The sequence below is a fragment of the Rhineura floridana genome, chromosome 12, assembly GCF_030035675.1.
Source record: "Rhineura floridana isolate rRhiFlo1 chromosome 12, rRhiFlo1.hap2, whole genome shotgun sequence".
Taxonomy (NCBI): Eukaryota; Metazoa; Chordata; class Lepidosauria; order Squamata; family Rhineuridae; genus Rhineura; species Rhineura floridana.
In genome coordinates, this window is record NC_084491.1 from 2,652,931 (window position 1) to 2,672,325 (window position 19,395).

Genomic DNA, 19,395 nt, shown 5'->3' on the forward strand with positions numbered 1-19,395 from the left:
GCACAGCAGGTATTTTATGAGATTCCCCTCTGTTGAGCTTGGCTGCTGTTCTAGAAACCAGAAAACATTGAATGATCAAAGCAAGCTGGAGTCTTAAACCAGCAGGGAGTCTGGGAATTTTAATTTTCTTTTTATTAGAACAGATTGTTTCAGGTTTGCTTTTTTAAAAACAAATGTACATATATGTGATAAAATGAATGATAGACAGCAACTTCCATACTGCAGAGCAAATTTGCCCTAGGGAAACCAAGCAGAATGGCCTTTCTGTAGGCTTCAAAATAAGAGACTCTTCCAGATGAAGATTTTCTTTAACAAGATTCTGCCTGCATGAAAAAAAATCTAGGTTTTAGCTTAGCTGTGATTGGGCAGCAACAAGTCATTGCTGCCCCACCAACAAAAGGGAGCAGCAAAGAAGGTAGTTCCACCTTCAGACAATGAAGTTAGTTACTCCCATTCTCCTTCCCCAACATCCCATCAGATCCAGCTAGCACAGCCATGGGAATTGTAATACAAAACATCTGGAGGGCACAAGGTTGGGGAATCTCTACTCACCATTCTGAGTCCTAGGTTCTTGTCAACCATTGAGGTAAAGGTAGTTTTAATTCCCTCTCCACTTTTTTCCTTAGAAACGTATATACTTTTGCATGTCTAGGGCTCCCCTCAAATACATAGAGTTTATTTTTTTGTGTTCCTGTTCTGCTTCCAAATTGATAGGCACTTTACCAGCCAAGAATCTTCTTACTCTTATTCATTTGTCAAACTTCTTTCTGAAGGGAAGGGTGAAGTCTGAACAGAAGTTTGGAGCAGCCATGTTAAAAGGTAGGGGCAGGGCATTCCAGGCTGGGGGTTGCCAACCCCGCTTGGATATGGATATCTTTGCAGAAGATCCCTAGTCAAGCTTTACCAACAGCACAAACCAAACCATATCTACTCAGAAGTAAGTCCTATTGAGTTCTATGGGGCTTAGTAAGTGTGTTTAGGATTGCAGCCTTCAGGGGAATCCATCTTTACTCTTTGAGTGCTCCCATCTAACACCTCTGCGACACTACGCTCCTTTCTTCCTACAATGGCCCTCTGGTGACTGGGCTGGCCTGAGGGCACTTAAACCCTTCTTGCCAGAAGCAAGTAGGCTAGATTAAATGTTCCCTACCCAGGCTCCATCTTTTAGCTAAGATTTCTTAATTTCCAATCAGAGAAATGGTTTTGTTTGAATTGTATGCTCCAAGCAACTGTGGTTGATGCTTAATGTATCATACTTAATAACATCTCTTGGGCCTGTCCCTGTGACATCATTAGGGCCCGCCCCTGAAATTTCAGGTTTTGGGATGCTTCTGACCTGGCAACCCTACAGGAAGGGATTAGAGTAAAATTTGGGCTGTTGATAATTAGAGGACAATTATGTTTCCTAGTCTGTTCCTAATCTATCTTTCACCAAACGAATAAGCAATCAGATGACTTTTTGAACAGATGGAAGATTAAGGGTTGCAGAATAAATAAACACCATATACCAAAGGTGAAGTAGACCCATCAGCAACTGGTGGTGGTCAGGGTCAAGTGGGGGCACCTCAGACAGCGTCCTTGGCATGAAATGTTCCAAGTATGTCCCTGAAGGATATGTTTGACTTTGGATCCATTCTGGAAATCCTTTAACCCAATGGGAGTTCTGTGTACTGTTGCGGATTCCAGTTGAGGCAGACCCCCCACCCCATTCCTTGTCTGTGTGTATGATTCTGCTGTACGTTTGCAACATGTGCTCCTTAGTTTAAACTGCATTAAAACACAAGAGCATAAGCAGAGTCTGCTGGATCAGGCCAAGGGAGGCCCATCTAGTCTAGGCCAACCAGATGGGAAGCTCACAAGCAGGACTTGAGTGCAAGAGCACCTTCCCCTCCTTCGGTTTCCAGCAACTGATAGACATATTGCCTCCGACAGTGGAGGCAGAACATTGCCATCAGGGTTGGTAGCCATTCCATTATTCTGAAAAAACAATAAAAAGCTACAGTTTTTGGACTTCAGACTGCTTTTACAGGCACTGAAGAAACTGCTAGAAACTGCCTCCAATGTGTATCTTATAAGGTTTCCTATTTAGAAAGATTTATGCTCAATGGTGTTTGCCAGCTGTTGTTTTCACTGTTTCTCCAGCTGGCCACAATGCTATAAGGAAAGATTTTGGCTTTTTTGGATTCTCTGGCAGAGTGAACAAGATTTCAGGTCGCACTCGATTTGCAATGTCTACAAATTTACCTGGTTTTTTTGTTTTGTTTTTTTGGGGGGTTGGCCTGGACATCAGCCTCTTTTCATATGAAATGTGCAGCAGGTTACAATTCTCTTTAGAGTTTGAGTGTCTCACAGTGTCAATGAGCAAAACATACGTGTTTAAAGCAGCCTTCCCCAACCTGATATGGATAAAGGAATCTGTAAGTTTCAGTTTCTCATTTTTCCAACCTTCAGTTCACCCCATTTTAGCATCAATTTTTGAATTTTTTCTTTCAAAAAATGTCAACATAAAAATTCCTATGTATTTTCTTTCACATTACTTCTAATATATGCATTTTGCAAGCAATTTTGCCTAATATAAAGTGCTTTTGTGCATTATTTTCACTAGTATATATGCATTTTTGTGTGTAATTTTTGGTTGGAAAACTAGTTCACAAATTCAGAGAAGTATGAATTTTCAAGGAGAGCTTGTACTGTGGTTCACTTACTGGTTTGGGAAGTGCAAATTAGGTAGGTTAAATTGGGGGTACATGAAATTGTGAACCAAACAAATGTTTCCCCCATCCATACAACCTGGTTTCTTCCAGATATTTTGGACTGCAGCTCCCATCAGCCCCAGACAGTACTGCTTGGGGAAGGCTGCTTTAAAGTGAAAGTCAGAATGGTGCTGCTGCATCACCTGACGTTCATATGGAGAATAACTTTCAGGATAATTGTATGTGCTGTTATGTTCAAGTGCCAGCCTCTGAAGTCAGTTAAACTTTTGAGTACTCTGCTGGTGATCAGGACCAGTTGAATACTAGGTGCCATTGTAGCAGGTTCTATTGATAATTATGCACCAGCCAAGGCATCCTAGCACCAGCTTTGGTGCAATGATGTTGCGTAGAAGCACTTGTTAGACCCATGAGTACCTGCACCCTCTGCTGGCCTTTAGAATGATGTTGCCTCCATCTATTGCTGAACATCTCTTTTGTGTGTGTGTTGTGTCTCTTTATTTGTGAACTGGCTGGAATGGCAGAAAACACAGGGTCTCAATATTTGAAATAAACTATATGAATTACATTAATTTAAATGCTTAAGAGAGAGTTCTCACGATAGTTCCAATACGTGGCTTATGACATCATTGCCAACCAGATGCAGCCACAGGCAGTAAATGTTTAGAGTGGCAGAACCATCTGGCAGACATATGTAATATGTTTCTCAAACTTCTTTAACCCATGCCCCATTTTGGCTAACATAAAAATCCGAGCCCCCCCCCCTTTCAAATCTGGCTCCTGTAATTACTTTATCTGAATTTTCAGAAGGATTGAAATATTGTGACTTTTGATTATAAACAACATTTTGAGCTTAATAATAAAAATGAATCAAATTACTTATACATTTTTGAGCCCTTCTGAGATAAATGCACTGGGGGGGGAAGTACACTGTTATGTTCGTGCTGCGCTTTCATACTGTATACACAAACGATAGCTCGCGAGATAGCGCCAAACTTCTGTGCACCCCGATGACATCCCACTCACATAATAAGCTATATATGATCTTCTCACCTTCTAAACATAACATTTCATTTATATTTTAGTATTGTTAATGTTTTAATTATGTACATAGTTTTGGAAACATGCACACCCTGCCCCCCTGAGATCTTCATATACCTCCCTGTGGGGGGCACAGCCCACTGGTTGACAAACACTGTGCTTTCCCTCAAAAATGTTGTTTAATTGCTAGACAAAACTCTCTTCAATCTGCTATAATTTTTCATTCTATTCTTTTGCAAATTGCTCTTGATCAGGAGCCATAGAGAAGCCTTTCTTAATAAGCGTAGCTGCAGAGGACAATATCTGTAGCTGCTTTTCTCAGTGCTATTAAAATTCTATAATGTTACATTGGTGACCTGGAAGTCCTGACCCCTTGGGCTGTAATCCAATCAAAATAAATATATCATCCATCCCAATTGCAAATATGTTTGAAATAGAGTTGCAATCTGGAAATGGTTTAATCAGTAGATTTACCATTGACAACATTCCCTGAAAGACACTAAGTTTAACTGATAGAGATGAAAATTATCAGGGCTCACTCTTTTTTTGCCTTACAAAGTAGCAGTAGTAGTAGTAGTAGTAGTAGTAGTTACTTGAACTGAAAAAGAAAAGATCTAAAGGTGTCCTTTTCTTAAGGAGGAGTGGTAACTAAGAATTTAATAAACAAAAGTGATCTCAAAAATATACGCATGTCTTAGTTTAGTCATATGAAAATGTATATAATTCTTTAAAAAAAATTACTTTTGCATCCCACCTTTCATCCATCATGGAATTCAAGATGTGTACATGGAGAATTCACAGGCAGTCTTCCATCCAGGCACTGATCAGACCCAGCCTTTTTTAGCTTCTGCAAGGTTCCCTCCAGACCATCTCCTGGGCCCAAATATAATCGATTAGTTTACTAAGGCAGGGGACTATTTAATCTATCATTCTTTAAATTGGTTGAAACACATCATCTAAACCAGGTATGGGAAACCTTTGGCCCTCCAGATGTTGCTGAATTACAACTTACATCAGTCCCAGCAAGCATGGCCAATGGCCAAGAATGATGGGAGCTGTAGTTTAACAACATCTGGATCTAAACACTTGCAGATGTACCTGCCTTTAAAAGAAGTAAATGATCAGGTTGTATCATCTCATGTTAATGCAAGTAATATTTGGAAAGTCGAGGATATTGTTGACCCTAGTCGTGTTAGCCTTTATTCAGGTGAAACTGCCCTGGTTAACAAGCTCTCCCTGAGTAAGGACTTAGGGTGAGTAAGGATGGGAGTAAAGTTTCCAGAGGTTTTCAAAAATTCAGCGGGCTGGCTGAGCTGTGCAGAGTTATTTTAACACAGCCTTCCCCAACCTGGTGCCTTCCAGATGTTTTAAGCTACACCTTTCATCAGTCCCAACCAAAACATCTGGAGGGCACCAGGTTGGGGGAGGCTGCTTCAAAAAATCTGGCAACATGGCATGCCTTGCAACATAAGCAGAAGCAGCACAATACTGCAGTAGGGTTGTTTTTAACAGTTCCAAAAGTCTAAAAATAACAGCCCTTGTTTTAAAAAAGGCAGTAGAAAACGTTCTTTAACATTTTACAGCAACAAGATTTCAGACATTTATTAATGAGCAAGATCTTTTCAAAGCCAGAGTGAAGTCTTACTACTGCTGTTTGCTGTACTTGAGCACATTCTGCATTTAATTGAAAACAATTGTGCAATCTCTGGCCCGATCCCTGGGCTACATTCTTATTTGTGAGACAAGAGGTACATCTTCATCCCCTCTTATTCTGGATGCAGAAGTTACCACCTTTCCTTATCTAGAGTATCCTCTGTTCAGCTCAAGGGTTGTGGAAACAATGCAGAGGAGATATACAGGGGCGATAGTCTAGAAGACAAGGCTTAAGGAATTGCATATGTTCAGCCCAGAGAAAAGATGAAGCAAGAAGGGAGAGATATCTTGGCAGTTTAAAAATATTTGCTTGCCAGATTGGCTGAGGGAAGAGTCAGAGTTGTCCTTGTCCAGTGCCAAGTTAAAAACCCAGCAAGGTCGTTTCCTCCCAAAACTGTTTAAAAGAGAGAACCCCAGAATCTGACAACTCTCACTGGTAAAAGCCTTGTTTTCATCTGTCTAGTTAAGAAATGTATTAACTTAAGCAGGGGGTTGGACTCGATGCCCTTATAGGCCCCTTCCAACTCTACCATTCTATGATTCTATGATCTTCTCTTCAGAAGAAACTCTCAGAGTGGATTACAAAATTTAAAGCAAAAAATACAAAAATTAAACACCTGGTACTTTTTCAGTAGTCACAAGAAGAAAAGAAGGCCTGTCCTCACAGGCAGACCGTGAGCCCAAGAACAGCACTCTTGCACTAGGCATCCCCAAGAATAAATGGTATTCAGAAGCTTACAGCCTCTGATACGGAAGGTAATATGGCTGCATATACATCATACATTTAAAGCACATTGCTTCCGCCAAAGATTCCTGGGAACCATAGTTTACCCCTCACAGAACGACACTTCCTGGCACCCTTAATGAACTACACTTTCCAGGATACTTTGGGGAAGTCATGTGCTTTAATTGTGTTTTAAATGTATGGTGAGTATGCCGCCTATATCTAAGTTGGTGGCCATCACTACACCTTGTGGTAGTGTAATTCCATTATTTAACTGTGCACGGTTTATTTATTATTTATTTATTATTGGATTTATATCCCGCCCTTCCTCCCAGGTGGAGCCCAGGGCAGCAAACAAAAGCACTACAAACATTGTAAAACATCATAAAAACAGACCTTAAAATACATTAAAACAAAACAACTTTAAAAAGCTTTTTGTTAAAGCTTTAAAGACATCTTTTTTAAAAGGGTTAAACAAATATATTGTTTTTTTAAAAAAGGTTTTTTAAATATATATATATATATATATATATATATTAAAAAGCAATTCCAGCACAGACGCAGACTGGGATAGGTCTCAACTTATAAGGCTTGTTGAAAGAGGAAAGTCTTCAAAAGGCACCGAAAAGATAGCAGAGATGGCACCTGCCTAATATTTAAGGAGAGGGAATTCCACAGGGAAGGTGCCACCACACTGAAGGTCTGTTTCCTTATGTTGTGCAGAACGGACCTCCTGATAAGATGGTATCTGCAGGAGGCCCTCACCTGCAGAGCGCAGTGACCTACTGGGTATATAAGGGATAAGACGGTCTTTCAGGTTTGAAGAAGTACTTCCTTTTGTCTGTTCCTGAATCTTCCAACATTCAAGTCCCGAGTTCTACTGTTAGCGAGACACAGAAAAACTTTATGCATAACCTTATACACCTCTATTGTATCCCCTGTTTTGCCTTTTTACTAAACTAAAGAGCACCAAATGTTACAGTCTTCCTTAATGGGAAGTTGTTCCAGTGCCTTGATCATTTCGGTTGTCATTTTCTGAATCCTTTCCAGCTCTCACAAGATCCTTTCTGAGGCAAGGCAACCAGAACTGTACACAAGATTCCAAGTGTAGTCACACCATAGATTTGAATGAAGGCATTATGGTATTGGCAGTTTTATTTTCAGTCTTTTCCCTAGTGAACCCTAAACACTGAATTTGCTACACACTGGGTCGTCAACATTTCATCGAGCTATCCACTATAACCCCAAGTGCTCTTGCCTAATTAGCCACTGCCACTACAGACCCTCTAAGTGTATTTGTGGCATTAGGATTTTTTGCCCCAGTGTCCATCACTCTACACTTGCTGACATGGAATCACGTTTGCCGTTTTAATGCCCACCTCACTGCAGATTATTTATGAACAAGATTAAAAAGCACCAGCCACAATACAGATCCTCAGGGATGACTTTTTAAATCCCTCCGTTATGAAAACTGGCCATTTATTCCTACTCTCTGCTTTCTGTTCTTTAGTCACTCACCAATCCATAAGATCTTGTGCTCTTACGCTATTGTTGTGAGGCTTCTCAGGAGCCTTTGATGAGCAAACTTATCAAAAGAGTTTTGAAAGTCCAAGTTCACATTGGCCTAATTCGCACATAACACTGACAGAATAATCCTAAACACAGGCAGTAGGTGGAATTTATCCCAGTGTAAGTTATCCCATTCCAAACTGCTTTCAGGTGGTGGGTTACTGCCAGTTGAGCCAACTTGAGCCTGGCAGAGGGGAAACAAGCCTTTAAAATAGAGTTTGACTTTGCTGTTGTTAAATGCCTCCAAGTTGATTATGACTTATGGTGACCCTATGGATCTTTATATATATATATATATATATATATATTCATAGGGTTTTCATGGTAAGAGGTATTCAGAGGCGGTTTACCATTGCCTTCCTCTAAGCCTAGGACACCCAGTATTCCCAGGCGGTCTCCCATCCAAGTATTAACCAGGCCTGACCCTGCTTAGCTTCCCAGATCAGACGAGATCAGGCCTGTTCAGGGTAGCCTGGCCATAGCCCAGAGTTTGCACCAGCCCTTTTTGCTGATGTAAGTTCCTCCGGATTGCCAGGTCAAGTGATTGAGCTGAAAGAGGTTTGGAATGAGTGTGTGCATTTCCTTGTCCCTTCCCACCAGAGCATAACCCTGGTTCAGCCACGGTGAGGGAGTTACACTGGTGTAGCCCTAGCTGAGCCCTGGACAGCCAAGACCCGCCTATTCCAAACTTACTTTTCCCAGTGGATTTTGGGTTTGGATGGCACTGTTTAGGGAAAGTGTGGTGTGTTTGAATGTCCTAATCCCTTGTTTTCTGACAACAAACTACAATGTGAAGCCATGGCCAGTTGTTTAGCTTTAACTATGGTTCGACACTGTGTCTGAACCCAACAGCTTTGTTTAATCTTGGTTTGGCCTGCTCACCCCAAATGCTTGCCAAGCTAAAGAGGCAGAAGGCAAGAGTGCCTGGCAAACGAAACCACTTGCAATGTGAAGGGACTCTCACTGGTGCTGTTCTGAAGAAGGCCTTGGGTCTTGAACCCAGCTCTGCCTGGCAAGAGACTCTTTTCTCTGGCCAACATCTCCAGGGCAGATTCTCCCTCAGAAGCCACTTCCTTTGTGAGGAGAGAGTCAAAGAGACCGGGCTGCTATCTTACTGACATTATGCAGGGCTGCATAGCAAAGCACTAATTAACTGTCTGATTCCCAGCCACCTTAATTATGGTACAATAATTAACTCTTCACAGCAGGAATAGCCAATGTGGTGCCCTCCAGATGTTCCTGGAGTCCTGCCAACGTCACCAGTGGCCCATTATTTATAGTTTATTATGTGCCTGGGGAAGAGGTTTGTCCATCAAGCGGGGAGACTTGAGGGGGCCCCAATTGCCGTAGTGACAGGCAGAGGGAGGTATGGTGTTGTGAGAAGGATGTGCCAGGTAAGGGGAACGCGGCCCAGACATGTAGTGGCTGTGCCTTGTTCCGGTCCTTCTCGTACCCGCAGGGTTGTTGCTTGTCCTCTCAGCCAACCCTCAGATCTCCAGTTGCTGCTTTTTAATGCCAGATCGGTATATAATAAAACCTCCCTCGTCCATGATTTGATTATGGACGAGGCAGCCGATCTGGCATGTATAACCGAGACCTGGGTGGGCGAACAGGGAGGAGTTAGTCTCTCCCAGCTCTGCCCACCCGGGTACTTGGTCCAGCATCATGGTAGATCTGAGGGTCGGGGAGGCGGGGTTGCTGTGGTCTATAAGAGTTCCATCTCACTCACCAAGCACCATGTCCATGTAGTTACTGGTCTGGAGTGTTTGCACCTTGTGCTGGGCCAGAGGGACAGACTGGGAATCCTTTTGGTGTACCGCCCACCTTGCTGCCCAATGGCTTCCCTAACTGAGCTGACGGAAGTGGTCTCGGAGATATTGTTGAGATCCCCCAGACTACTAGTACTGGGGGATGTCAACATTCATGCCGAGGCTACTTTGTCTGGGGCAGCTGAGGACTTCATGGCCGCCATGACAACCATGGGGCTGTCTCAATATGTTAGTGGCCCAACACATACATCGGGACATACTCTTGACCTTATTTTTGCTACTGGACATGGGGATAGTAATCTGGATGTGCGGAGTTTTACATCTCTCCCTTTGTCATGGACAGATCACTGCTTGCTGAAGTTTAGACTCTCAGTGGCCTTTCCCCTCTGCAAGGGTGGGGGACCTATTAAATTGGTCCGCCCCCGGAGACTGATGAATCCTGAAGGTTTTCAAAGGGCTCTGGGGGATTTTCCGGCTGAGAGGACTGGCGCTCCTGTCGAAGCCCTGGCTAATCTGTGGAATGCAGAGATGACCCGGGCTGTTGACACGATCGCTCCTGCGCGCCCTCTCCTATGTAGAGCTCATACAGCTCCTTGGTATACTCCAGAGCTGAGAGCGATGAAACAAGATAGGAGGCGGCTTGAGCGGAGATGGAGACGAACTCCCGACGAATGCAACTATGCGCTGGTTTGCGCTTCTACCAAGCTGTACGTAGGAGCGGTGAGGGTGGCAAAAAGACAACATTTTGCTGCCACTATTAAGGCATCTCTCTCCCGCCCAGCGGAGCTCTTCAGAGTTGTCCGAGGATTACTCCATCCTGGCCTACAGGACATGGCAGATACATCGGTGGCCCACTGTAATGAGTTTGCTGAGCACTTCCAGCATAAGATCCTTTGCATTCGCCGGGACCTAGACTCCCATTTAATAGCAGTTAATCCTAATGAGGTGTCCGGAACAGTCTTGTCATGTTTTGTTGGATGAGTTTCAGTCGGTTCAGTTCGAGGACGTGGACAAGGTGCTTGGACAGGTACGTGCAACCACTTCGGTACTGGATCCTTGCCCCTCTTGGCTAATAAAAACTAGCAGGGAGGGAACAGCTGGTTGGGCCAAGGAAGTGATTAATGCCTCTTTGCAAGAGGGAGTGGTCCCTGGCTGTCTGAAAGAGGCGGTGGTGAGACCACTTCTGAAAAAACCTTCCTTGGACCCTGAGGATTTCAACAGCTATAGACCAGTGGCGAATGTTCCATTCCTGGGCAAGATCTTGGAACGAGTGGTTGCTGACCAGCTCCAGGCGCTATTGGATGAGACCGATTATCTAGATCCATTTCAATCGGGTTTCAGGCCCGGTTTTGGCACTGAGACAGCCTTGGTCGCCCTGTTTGATGACCTATGTCGGGAGAGAGACAGAGGGAGTGTAACTCTGTTGATTCTCCTTGACCTCTCAGCGGCTTTCGATACCATCGACCATGGTATCCTTCTGGAGAGGCTTGTGGAGTTGGGAGTTGGAGGCACTGCTTGGCAGTGGTTCCGCTCCTACTTAGCGGGCCGTCTCCAGAAGGTAGTGCTTGGGGAACACTGCTTGACACCGTGGGCTCTCCAATGTGGGGTCCCGCAGGGTTCGGTTTTGTCTCCCATGCTTTTTAACATCTATATAAAGCCGTTGGGCGCAGTCATCAGGAGTTTTGGAGTGCGTTGTCATCAGTACGCTGATGACACGCAGCTCTACTTCTCCTTTTCTTCTCCTTCAGGTGAGGCCGTCGATGTGCTGAACCATTGCCTGGCCGTGACAATGGACTGGATGAGAACTAACAAACTGAGACTCAATCCTGATAAGACTGAGATGCTGTTGGTGGATGGTTTCTCTGATCGGATGGTGGATATATACCCTGTCCTGGATGGGGTTACACTCCCCCTAAAGGAGCAGGTTCGTAGTCTGGGAGTCATTTTAGACTCTTCCCTCTCACTTGAGGCTCATGTAGCCTCGGTGGCCCGGAATGCGTTCTACCAACTTCAGTTGGTAGCCCAGCTACGTCCCTATCTGAGTAAGGAGGACCTCACATCAGTGGTACTTGCTCTGGTAACCTCGCGTATGGACTACTGCAATGCGCTTTACATAGGGCTACCTTTGAAGACAGTTCGGAAGCTACAGCTAGTGCAAAATGCGGCGGCCAGACTGCTAACAAGAACCAAGCGGTCGGAGCATATAACACCTGTTCTGGCTTGCCTGCACTGGCTTCCAATATGCTTCCGGGCCAGATTCAAAGTGTTGGTACTAACCTATAAAGCCTTATACGGCGCGGGACCACAATACCTGTCGGAACGCCTCTCCTGATATGCACCGGCCCATACACTACGGTCTACTACGAAGGCCCTCCTCCGGGTCCCGACCCATAGGGAGGCCCGGAGAGTGGTGACAAGATCTAGCACCTTCTCAGTGGTGGCCCCTGAACTATGGAATAGTCTCCCCGAGGAGGTGCGCTTGGTGCCGACATTATCATCTTTTCGGCGCCAAGTTAAAACCTTCCTCTTCTCTGAGGCATTTTAATTTAAATCGACTTAATCTTAAATTGTTGTTTCTGATTTTAGATTGTACAGTTTTTATATACTTCGTTCTATTAGATTGTGTAATTTTATTGTATTTTTTTGATGTTCACCGCCCAGAGAGCTATTGCTAGTCGGGCGGTATATAAGTTTAATAAATAAATAAATAAATAAATAAATAAGTTGTAATCCAGGACACCTGGATACCTCTGCTTCACAGGAACAAAACAAAACTAATGTTTCACACAACTACACACATTTTTTTAAAAAAAGTTGCAATTCTGACTGCACTTAATGTTGATGTTTTGTTGATACAGATTTTATTGCTACGTTTTTTTACATGCTGTTTGCTTTATTGTTCTGTAAACTGCCTTGATAGTTCTTTGAAATGAAAGACAGTATACAAATTATTTTAATCAATCAATCAATGGGAAAGACATGCTGGTGGGGGCCTTTGTGGAAAAAAAGGCAATCATTCTGCTGGGGTGGTAGGAAATGGTTTTTGACAAGTTTGTGGTGGAAGGAAGCAGGGAGATCTGGTTGGAATCGGGTCATGTCAAGAGTGGCCCAAAGCCTCTGAGATTTCTCACTCCGTTGGCACAGCTCGCCAATGTTTAGGGAGCTATTGGCAAGGGGAGCCAATGCCAGTCCTGGGATGACATGAAGGCATTTGGGATAGTGACAAGAAAATAAACCGAGCTTCAGCCAAAAAAATCCATATGATGCTGGGGCGGATGGGAGTTGTGGTCCAGTCTGGAGGGCACCAGATTGGTGAAGGCTGCTTTAGAGAAACAAGCCATCGTTCGTGGTTTGTTGAATAACGAAACCTTGGCTAAGCGTTATGTTCAAATGCAGCCATTGTCTACTAGCTGACCACCCCTATGCACATGCCTGTTGGCATTCTCAAAATAATCTACAAAGTTACTTAGGCAGGACTTACCTGTAGAGAACTTGTGCTGATTCTTCTTCAGCAAGACTTGTTAGTCACAGTAGGATAGTTTTTTAAGTTAAATATTCTCAAGGGTTTGGACTAGAAAACTGATTAGAGGTGTCCATCACTCACTGACTGCAGTCTCAGGGGAAGAATGATTGCTTTCATGTGTGAATGTGGTGCCACAGATGTAGCACCACATATAGAACTTAAATACCTTTGGGATGAGGAGATGGTTCAGATGCAGAATCTCAGATCTGGCCCTGACTCTGAGCACTTCCTGGTTGGAAGGTCACCTAGCACCCTTAAAGTCATGAGCTCCGTAGAGGAGGGGGAAGAGCCCAGCATTCCTCACTTTCCCTCAAATGCAGTGCTTGTCAATGTATGAACACACGTTCAGTGGCAGAGCACACACTTTGGATGCAGAAGGTCTCCGTTTCTAGTTCCTGCATCTGGTTAGAAGGGCCTCCGTTTGCAGGTTGGGGAAAGCCTGCCTCTTCCTGAGAGTCTGGAAAGCGCTGCTGTCTGAGCACACAAATCAATGATCAGACTAAAGACTGCCTTGTGTTCTTCGCTGTCTTGTTCAGTTGCAGTGCTGAGTAACCGAGTAACCTCAAGTGCTGAGTAATCAGCATGCGTGCATGTCTGAACCTGCACTGAACTGCCCCCCTCCCACAGGCCATGATCTGCAATGCTCTTGATTGCTATCTTATGGTCAGAAGCAACCTACATATGTGGTCATTCTGCCACCCGTTTCATTATTTTAACTGTCTGGCCCTTTAAAACCAGAACGTCTCTGCTGAACTATAGCCAAACCTAATTTTGTCTGCTAGCTGATCCCAGAAGCCTGATGATACCAGTGAGGAATGGCCCAGAAATATTAGCTGGTCTCTGGAAGCAAATAGTCTATACTTGAGATCAAATTTGGAAGCAGTGTGATATAATTCATTTTAAAAGCATTTTACTGACTTGGAGAAATGGTACGGGTGAGGCCATCTAGGAAGAGATTATGATCCTCCACACGATGATTTGGACGACAGGAAATGAGCCCCGTGAGTTTGTATGCTTCCTCCTCTCTTCATGCGCACATCCTGGTTTTAAAAAAGCATACTTTGGCACTGCAAACATGATCACAAGCCAGGGACTGAAATCTTGATTAAGGGCAATCTCTGCCTTGATCAAACCCTCGTTTGCTGCATTTGGATGTTACAACAAACTATGGTTTGACTATGTGTGAGTGAGGGGAAGAGGAAATGCACAAGCACAGCTCTCATTCGCCACCCTCCAGCCCCCACCATGACTTGGAGCATTGTCTGAATGCAGCCGATGTTTAGCAGAGTAAGTGTCCGGGGGGGCGGGCTGATTTCTTAGGCTGATCATGAAAAGAAAGTTCCATTTGTAGTGGCTGAGCCCCAACTTCTGTCTGGCTCAGTGTGTCATGCAATCCGTTCATCTTACGCTTGGCCTAGATCAGTGCTGCATTCTGCAGCTCCTGGGGACTCGCCTTTTCTCTGCAGATCTTCAAAGCAGGACCATCCAAAGGAGCAGAGACAAGGATTCCTACGTGTAGATACCTTTGTTGTTCTTATATTATCCCTTCCTTCCTTCAAAAAGCACACGTGGTTTCTTGCACACATTTACCTTCACAGCGACCCTGTGAAGTAGGTTAGGCTGAAAGAGGGTGGGTGTGACTCCACACTGATTCTATTCTGTTACACTTTTCCTTTACAGTCTGATGGGACAATCCTGGCAATTGCTCTGCTGATCCTGTTCCTTTTGCTGGCGCTGGCTCTCCTGTGGTGGTTCTGGCCTCTTTGCTGCACTGTGGTAAGCCTCCTCCCACCTGCAGAATGCAGTAAACAAGTTTTCTGGACAAAGCATTTGTTTATTATAATTGTTGATAGTAGTATGTTTATTACTTCTTGTTTTCAAAAAGAAACTCAAAGCAACTTACAACATTAAATACAGATATAAAAGCAAGAGTAAAATACTGATGAAATACATAAAAACGAAATCCAACTCCTCCCTACCTGACTAAAAGTAAACAGAAAATTAAACTCCAAAGGCCTGGGTGAATAAAGATATTTTTGCCTGGCTCCTAAAAAGAGAGTGATGGTGCCAGGTGTGCCTCTCTGGAAAGAGCATTCCACAAACAGAGCAACCACGAAGAAGGCCCTTTCTTGTGTCAGCCCCCTTGCACCTCCCTTGGAGAGGGCACTCAGAGAAGGGCCTCAGATGATGAATGTAGGGTCCAGGTTAGTTCATGTGGGGAAAGAGAGTCCTTGAGGCATTGGGTCCTGAGCTGCATAAGGCTTTACAGGTCAAAACTAGCATTTTGTGTTGGGCCCATAAACTAATTTGTAGCCGATGCAGTTGTGCGAGAAGTCAGCAGTCTGGCCACTGAATTTGTTTCTGAGCAATCTCCAAAAGCAGGCCCACATGCAACACATTGCAGTAATGTAACCTAGAGATGCATCGACAACAGAAGTTAGGCTGTCCGTGCCCAGATAGGGGCGTAGGTGGGCACCAGCCAGAGCTGATGGGAGGCATTTTATTTATTTATTTTATTATTTATTTATTACATTTATATACTGCCCCATAGCCGAAGCTCTCTGGGTGGTTTACAGCAATTAAAAACATTAAAAACAAATATACAAATTTTAAAATACAAAAAACAATTTAAAAACACATGCTAAAATGCCTGGGAGAGGAGGAACGTCTTGACCTGGCACCGGAAGATAACAGCAATTGGTCCTCAAGTGACAGCAGTGGATCCTGAAGTACGCCCAAGCGATGCACCTGCTCCTTCAGAGAGCAGGTAACCCCATACAGAGCAGGCCATAACCCACTACGGATGGGGTTCGCTGCATGGTGCTGATCCGCATGCATTTCGATAGTCCGTCGTTTCTTTACCGGTCCGTCCTTTTTTTGTTCCAGCTTTTTCTGGCACTTGCCAATTTGATCTGCTGCGCATGTTTCTGGGTGATTCGAACCGCAGGTGGTGGTTGTTTTTGGCTTGCAAAAATTATGTAATTGTTTTCATAGATACTGTAAATGTAAATTACAGCATTCCACCTGGTTTTTTGGCAGAGGGGAAAAACATTGCATAATTTTTAGGTCACTGACATGAATGACTGATCACAGTGTTCCACGTGGTTTTTTTGTTTTCTTCAGTCACACAGTGACACACACACACTCGCGCACACAGAGACATTTAGGACAGAGAGAGCAAGGGTGAGAGCACACGAGAGAGAGCCCTTGGTTAGCTCAGGACAGCAGCAACGGAAGAGGATCAGGACAAGGCGAGTAGCGTGGGTCAGTCTCATCATCGTAATGTTTCCCATGCAAGAGATTCGGAATGCTCTGAGATATCTTGTTTGAAAAAATGACATTGCAGGATGATTTGACAATTAACACTGAAGACATATATAGCCATATTTTGTTGCATTATATTGCAATAATAACAAAAAAAATCATAATATATAATGGACAAATGGAAATCCTGTGGTTGACACATCTTAATTACAAGAACAATATGCAAAATAGGGAGAGGATTTTTTTAAAAAATCTTGCCAATTGCAGTCAGAGCAGCAAAATATGTGCTGATTACAGCCGTGGCTCGCCACAAGAGATTGGTGCCACTCCAAAGGGATAGAAAACTAGCAAATTCAGTCAGGATCCGGTACCAGGTTCGATTTTGTTAGATATTCTCTCCCATCCCTATAACCCACCCATCCTGTCTAAGGAACCACCCACAGACAGTGCCTCAGTCTTGGAGACAGCCATTCAAGTAGGGCTCACACCACTGCAAAAAAGTGCCTCCCACTCCTAACTAGGGATGGGTGAGAATTTCGATTCAGTTCACATTCCAAGCAGAATTTATCAAATGTGCACTTTCCAAAACAATATGAGAACCGAAACACAGCCATCCTTCGAAATTTGAATTTATTAGAATTTTGGGAGGCAGTTTGCCAACTAAACAACATTTACAAAAATGCATCCATTGGGGGAAAGTGTGCATAAAAATGAATACATGAGTGAAAATGACATGCAAAAAGGCATAAAATGATGAGAAACGGCTTGCAAAAATGTGTACCTTTGTCAAAACTGCCTAAAAATGTGTTTATTTGGAGACATTTGCACTAAAATGGTGGAGAATTTTCATGAGGATTTTTTTTTAAAAAAAAATGCAGGTTGCTGTAGAAATGTAGAGAACTGAATTTAACACTGGAGAAATGAGAAACTGAGAGAAGCGAAACTGACAGATCTTCCCATCCCTACTACTGACTCAGATAGCCATTCCAGAAGAATAAATACCACGGTCGATGGTATTGGAAGCCACTGAGAGTTCAAGGAGAATTACTAGGGACACACTCCCCTCCCCCATCTCTCCCCAACAAAGGTCATCATATAGGGTGGCTAAGGCAGTTTCCATGCTGCAACTGGGCAAAACCCCCGATTGAAATGGATCTAGAAAATCGGTTTCATCCAAGAGAGCCAGGATCTGGCCCACAACTATGTGTTCAAGAACCTTGCCCAAGAAGGGAACGTTAGCGACCGGCCAATTATTATTTAGATTTTCTGAATCCAGGGAGGGTTTCTTAAGAAGTGGTCTTACTACCGCCTCCTTTAGGCAGAAGGGGACCCCCTGCTCTCGTAAGGAGGCATTAACCACCTCCCTGGCCCAGCTGGCCATCCCTTCCTTGTTTGTTTTTATCAGCCATGAGGGGCAAGGGGCAAGAGCACCAAGCGGTTGCCTGAACCAATCCAAGCATCTTGTCCATGACCTCGAGCCTTACTAACGGAAACTCTTCCAACATAGCAGTACCAGACAGTGCTCTGGACACCTCTCAAGATTATTATTATTATTAGATTTATATCTCGCCCTTCCTCCCAGCAGGAGCCCAGATCCATCTGCTATAACGGTAGAGTCAAGGTCCCAGCAGATGCAAGCAATTTTATCCTCAGAATGTTTTGCAAACAGGTCATAGCAGCCCACTGTAGGTTCCACTGCCTCCTTTGGGCCAGACTGTAAAAGGACCTGCATTATCTGGACAACACAATGAGGATGCAACGGAGGCAGCAGAGTACGTCTGCTTTGCTGCCTTCACTGCCAGTGAGTAGACACAATAACGAGCACTTGCCAGTGCTCAGTTGCATTCAAGCCATCTCCCAGCTTGTTTCAATCGTCTTCAGTTCTGGTGTATGCCAAGGAGCCAGAAGGGGTCTATCAAGTGGGAGAGGATGCTCAGGGGAAATCATGTCAACGGCCTGGGCAATTCACATATTCCACAAATCAGCCAGGCCTTCGACAGGAGTGCCAGCCATATCAGCCAGACCGGCCTTTCCTCGGGAGCCATTTGGAAACCAAATGGATCCATCAGCCTCTGAGGGCAGACCATCCTCATAGGCCCTCAGACTCTACAGAGGGGAAAGGGGGCTGCCAGCCGAGATCTCAGCAGGAGGTGACCCAACTGTGAGAAGGGACTGATGTTACTATCCCCCACTCTCAGATTACCCTCTTCCTGCCCAGTTGAGGAGACCAGTTCCAGCATGTGGCCGGCCACAAGCATAGGGCCAGTGACAGGTTGGGACAGTCCTGTGGTTGTCCTGAAGTCCTGAGCTGCCCCAGAATTAGTGGCCTCACCATGGACGTTGACGTTCTGCAGTACCAGACGTCTTGGAATCCTCAACACAGCCTCTCAGACCCCCTCTCTCACCCGAGACAGGGAGGCTGCTGGGCAGGGAGGCGGGCCAGTGGAGGGAGCCAACAGAATTCCCAGTCTTGGGTCCTGATGGCCCAGTGCCAGGTACGCCTCCCCACTCAAGTGGCAAGGAAGCCTGGAGAGGGAGAGGGAATTCCTATAGAGTACAGCAGCTCCTCCTGCCCAGCCCTGAAGCCTGCCTTCATGCTGCACAGAGTAGCTAGGTGGGCACAGCTGAGTAAGACTAGCCCCACCGTGCCCACCCACCCAAGTCTTGGTAATACATACCAGACTTTCTTCCTAAGCCATAATCAAATTGTGAAGGAGGGAGATCTTATTTGAAACTGACCTGATGTTCAATAACAGCATCCGCAGGCCTCAGGGCCAGCTATCCAATTCCTCTGGCTACAGAAGGAGCCGGCACATGGCACAGCCATTCACTGTTGGTGTCATGTGACCCTTATCTGGCTTTTCCCTCCTCTGACACAATATCTCCCCTTGCCCTGGACCACTGCAATTGCTCTCCCTGACTGATCCCACCCCAGGTACATATTTGCACCTGAGAACCCAAAGACAGAAAAACACCGGACTACAAATCGGCAGTATTAATCCCAACAATGCTGCCCTGGGCTCCTACTGGGACAAAGGGTGGGATATAAATCAAATGAATAAATAAAATAAACAAGCCTCCAGCCAGGGCCTCTTGTCAGCCCAGCTATTGAGCTCCAGCCCCCAAAAGTCTACTCCGACA

General features: G+C 44.7%; 1 protein-coding gene and 1 pseudogene across 1 annotated transcript in view; one reads left to right on the plus strand and one right to left on the minus strand.

The window, feature by feature from the left end:
* The window catches only part of ANTXR1 (ANTXR cell adhesion molecule 1), a 206,328-nt gene that overhangs the window by 121,549 nt on the left and 65,384 nt on the right, over positions 1 to 19,395 (plus strand). The window contains exon 13 of the mRNA XM_061592451.1: positions 14,671 to 14,766. Within this exon, the coding sequence (XP_061448435.1) occupies positions 14,671 to 14,766 (96 nt within the window). The remainder of the gene's footprint in view (positions 1 to 14,670; positions 14,767 to 19,395) is intronic.
* LOC133368853 (5S ribosomal RNA) lies at positions 8,064 to 8,182 on the minus strand (annotated as a pseudogene).